At 34.1% G+C, this 4038-nt stretch overlaps 1 protein-coding gene across 2 annotated transcripts in view; it reads right to left on the bottom strand.

Moving 5' to 3' along the window:
* Nucleotides 1-1186: 1186 nt before the first annotated feature.
* The window catches only part of LOC117116767, a 5063-nt gene continuing 2211 nt past the window's right edge, over nucleotides 1187-4038 (bottom strand). Inside the window, exons 3-5 of one of the 2 annotated variants that reach the window (XM_033260873.1) lie at nucleotides 3677-3801; nucleotides 2835-3134; nucleotides 1187-1311 (exon numbers count right to left, since the gene is read on the bottom strand). In XM_033260873.1, coding sequence (XP_033116764.1) covers nucleotides 2836-3134; nucleotides 3677-3801 — 424 coding nt within the window. In that variant the 3' untranslated portion in view covers nucleotides 1187-1311; nucleotide 2835. Of the gene's footprint in view, nucleotides 1312-2803; nucleotides 3135-3676; nucleotides 3802-4038 lie in introns of those variants that run through there. The other variant, XM_033260874.1, reaches the window with a different exon arrangement.

Genomic DNA, 4038 nt, shown 5'->3' with positions numbered 1-4038 from the left:
GTCTCGTGATTCGGTTGGGAATCGAACCGACGACCTCCAGATAACTAACCTGGTGCCATCGAAATATCAATGTATACCCACTGCTACTTGGGGACTAGATTTAATTCTAGCCACATCTAAGAGCAATTCCGGTGGTCTAGTGGTTATCAGGAGATCCTGGACTCGATTCCTTCACAAACCACTGGTGAGATTTTTGATTTTTTTTTCGAAAGTATTTTGGAAGGTACTGAGCATTTAGTACCGGTACGATAACACATCAAGTAGGACATCATTCCTATTAAAATACTTTTTATTCTTATTCGAAATAATAATTGGAATATGCCACAGTATAATATGCTTACTATACTTTACAACCGAGTCGAAATATATTATGTACAAGTATTTTATTAACGAATCAATGGAATAATTATAAAAATTATAAAAAGAAAACATCAGTTATTTACACTGATTGGAGCATGTTTCCGAATTTTTTGATATACACATTCAGGAGGAAAATAAACAATATTCTACATGCAAAAGTAGCATAAAAATATAACAATCATCATAACAAAATCCGGAATGCTATAAAACCTGTGTGACATATGGATATAAAATGCTCAATAGAATATTAGTAGGCCGCCTGAACATTGATCCAAGTGTAAACGAATACACGCCTAATTTGAAAAGTGGATAATAAATTCCATATAGAGGCATACTTCCCTCAGCGAAAACTAAAACAATGCTATGCATGCAGTAAACCACCAATATATATATTATATATTATAAAATATATATACATATTGACATATTTTCATACAAGACGATTGTTTTAAAGCATGTTTCGAGAAGCATTCCTTATCATTTTGTAATAATTTGTTTTGTTTGGATTTCCGGTAGTGAAGTATTGTCACCATACCGTATTAGACTATATTCATTGACATTCCTCGGAGTTACCACACTCATATCTTAAGAGTGAAGAAGATGGCCAAAACTAAACTTTAGAGGCACGCCTCTATGAATAAGCCAAATGATTTATTTATTAAATTTGGAATGCTACTGGATTAATTAATGTCCTAGGACAACGTTCATAATATTGAGCCCAAATGATGTGGTATTTTACGTAAAAGTTCCCAGTACAGGGGCGGATCCAGAATTTTTCAAAGGGGTGGGGGGAACAACAGTTTCAGAATAGATAATTGAGTAGGTGTATATACTTATATATAAGAATATGTACTTATAGTTATATATACTTATATATACTTAAGTTGTGAATCAATCCTGGTGTTTTTCACAGGGTTTGAACCCAGAGCCCTGTAACTGGAATGCAAGCATCTTAAGCCTGATTTCCTGTCGACGTGAAGTTCAGAATTTCTTACGATTCATACGACTGTTACGAGAAGTTGGACAAAAACAGCCGCGTCTTGATCGTGCTCTGCCGCAAACAAAATAAGCCGGTTACGATTCTTACGATAAGTTGAATTTTTCAAGCTCGAACGGCAAAGCCTCTTCTAACGTCGTCACATGCATGTTACGTCAAGTTGAATTTTTCTTTGCAACTGCGATATGTTATTACATTTCTCACTTCCTGTCTGGTTTCCTCATTAAAATTACCTGGCGAGATTCGAGGACAATTTTCACCGTTGGATTTAAACAATAGTCTAGTCCTGTAGTACAGTATAAGGGCCTACAAATCTCGATTTGCTAACTTTCTTGTTATCAATTTTAGTGTTTCGTTCTCAAAATATCAATTTGGCCTATATTGTACCGGTACTTTGTTTATTTCATTTCATCTTATTATATTATGTTTTGAACTGACAGAAAAATCTTATCTCCAGATATACAGTTATACAGAAAACATGATTTAAATGTTAAAATTCGGGTTATATAATATAAACATAAATTGAAATTAAGAATGAAATACACTTTTCTGAAATTAACAGAAAATATTCCAACTGGCAATAGGCCTATATATTTTATATTTTATTTATTTATTTAGGCCCTATATTATAATGTTTTATATATTATTTTTATATTATAGGCCTATAAGTTTTTTTGTATATTAAATGTAATTTATTAAATCTAATTGCAATCCTCATTCTTCGGGCAGTCGTACCAAAATAAATAAATAAATAAATAAAAAATAGGCCTAGTTTTCCTATCCCAGCCAATGAAGAAGTCAAGCAATCTAGAAGTCCCAATTTTTTAAAATAAAAAACTCATTTTGCGAGTAGAGGACTCCCCTCCGATACCCAACCCCTCCCATACCCCGGATCCGGCCTTCGGCCCTCGGATAACGCTGCGCGCTATAGTTACACCCATAAATACTTAGCCCCCCCCCTCCATAAATTATATTCTAGAGCCGCCACTGTGTATAGGGCTAAAAAAATCTATAAGATTTTACATGCCTATCATTGTGTTTGAAAAAAGTGGAGGATATGCTTCTTTTTAACCATTTTATTATAAATACGTAAGTCAATGAGAGTTCTAGTTCGTCGACAATTTTGTTGTATAGGCAAGATATACAGACAGCATACGTTTCCGCTTACGTTTCTTATGAAAAGTTGACTTGGAGTCAACTTTTCATAAGAATCGTTTGCAACGCAACGTATGCGAGTTCATCCAACAAAAGTCACTAAATCGCGGTTTCCTGTCAAATAGTGGAAAATCGACGTATCACATGAAAATTCAATACGTCGGTTTCCTGTCCAAAACTGTTTTGCGACGATTTTAGTTTACGTTACGTCGATTTCAAAACGCACCAGTCGTAATCGGTTTCCTGTCAAATCGCATTTTCCTACGATAAAACGACGTAATCGTAAGTAAATCTGCCTTCTTACGTCGCCAGGAAACCAGGCTTTAACGACCAAGCTTACAGCGCCACCCATTTTGACGTACTTGTTCCAAGTGTTGTTCATCATCTCGGTCATTATACTTTGTATTGAAGAATTTGCGGGAGAATCCACTGATGTGTCTGAGTGTCATCTTCTTCATTCTTTGAGTTTTTTGTTTCTTCTTTTTATTATTATTCTTTATATTATTTACTCTGTATTTGCGTATTGTTACCACATATGCAACAATCAGAATAATGACTAAAAATGACAAGCATCCAATCAGGATAGGCATAGTTAACGAATTTGTAACTGAAGACGTTTCATCTGCAGAACAAACATAGTAATCAAAATAATTAGATGTAAAATACAAAATTTGTTTGTAGAATGTTTAACAGTCTCGAATTAAATTATCCTTTTGAGTTTGAGTTCACGATTTCCTTAGATTTAGGAAAATTATCTAGTGAGAGCGCATAACGCAGTGTCTTTAAATTGACTATGCAACAAAATCTGTGGTGAGTTGGTGTGAGTGATTGTAATGCTGGTGGGTTAGCTGGATGTGTTTTGAGCCGTCATTATAGTGTAAGCTTGGTATTATATATTATTATATTTTAATCTCATTATTTAGGCACATGGGTCAAGGATGGTTAATACCGAACTTAAAATTAATCACTAATAGGTAGGTGGCAATCCCTTTTGGCAGACAAGATGCTCTACATAAAGTAAGTCTCACTGTGATGTCTCAGGAGTTGAGACATTTAATGTCGTGAGGAAAATATCAAGTAACATTGACAAAAGAAAAGCATCTCAACTCTACTAGGCCTATACATAATAAGTTGTAAAACGATAACTGTTTTCGTCCTTCTTACCGTGGATTGATATAGACTTAAAATCGATAGTCGTGTTAATGATTGTAATACCGTTGACAAGTGCAATCAACATCACGTTGTTACTTTCCGACTTTGGATATATATGGCAACTGAATACTTGACAACTGAAATAGTTTTTAAATAGAATGATATAAAATATACCTTTACGTGATTGTACAGACATTAGGGACAGTAAAGTTCAAAAGAATTCTTTACGTATGTGTAAGATCTCCAAAGTTTTCTCACATTAACGTTGATAAAGATTGCAGGAGCTATCGAAATATTCGCTTGATTTTGTTATAGTTTAATAAATGTGTGTTCCGCAAGTCAACTTTCAATAATTGTACATCGTTTTTTCATTG

Source organism: Anneissia japonica, unplaced genomic scaffold (assembly GCF_011630105.1).
Source record: "Anneissia japonica isolate Jap-2015-1 unplaced genomic scaffold, ASM1163010v1 scaffold106811_len10743_cov94, whole genome shotgun sequence".
Classification (NCBI taxonomy): Eukaryota; Metazoa; Echinodermata; class Crinoidea; order Comatulida; family Comatulidae; genus Anneissia; species Anneissia japonica.
This window is presented reverse-complemented; position numbering and strand designations above follow the sequence as displayed.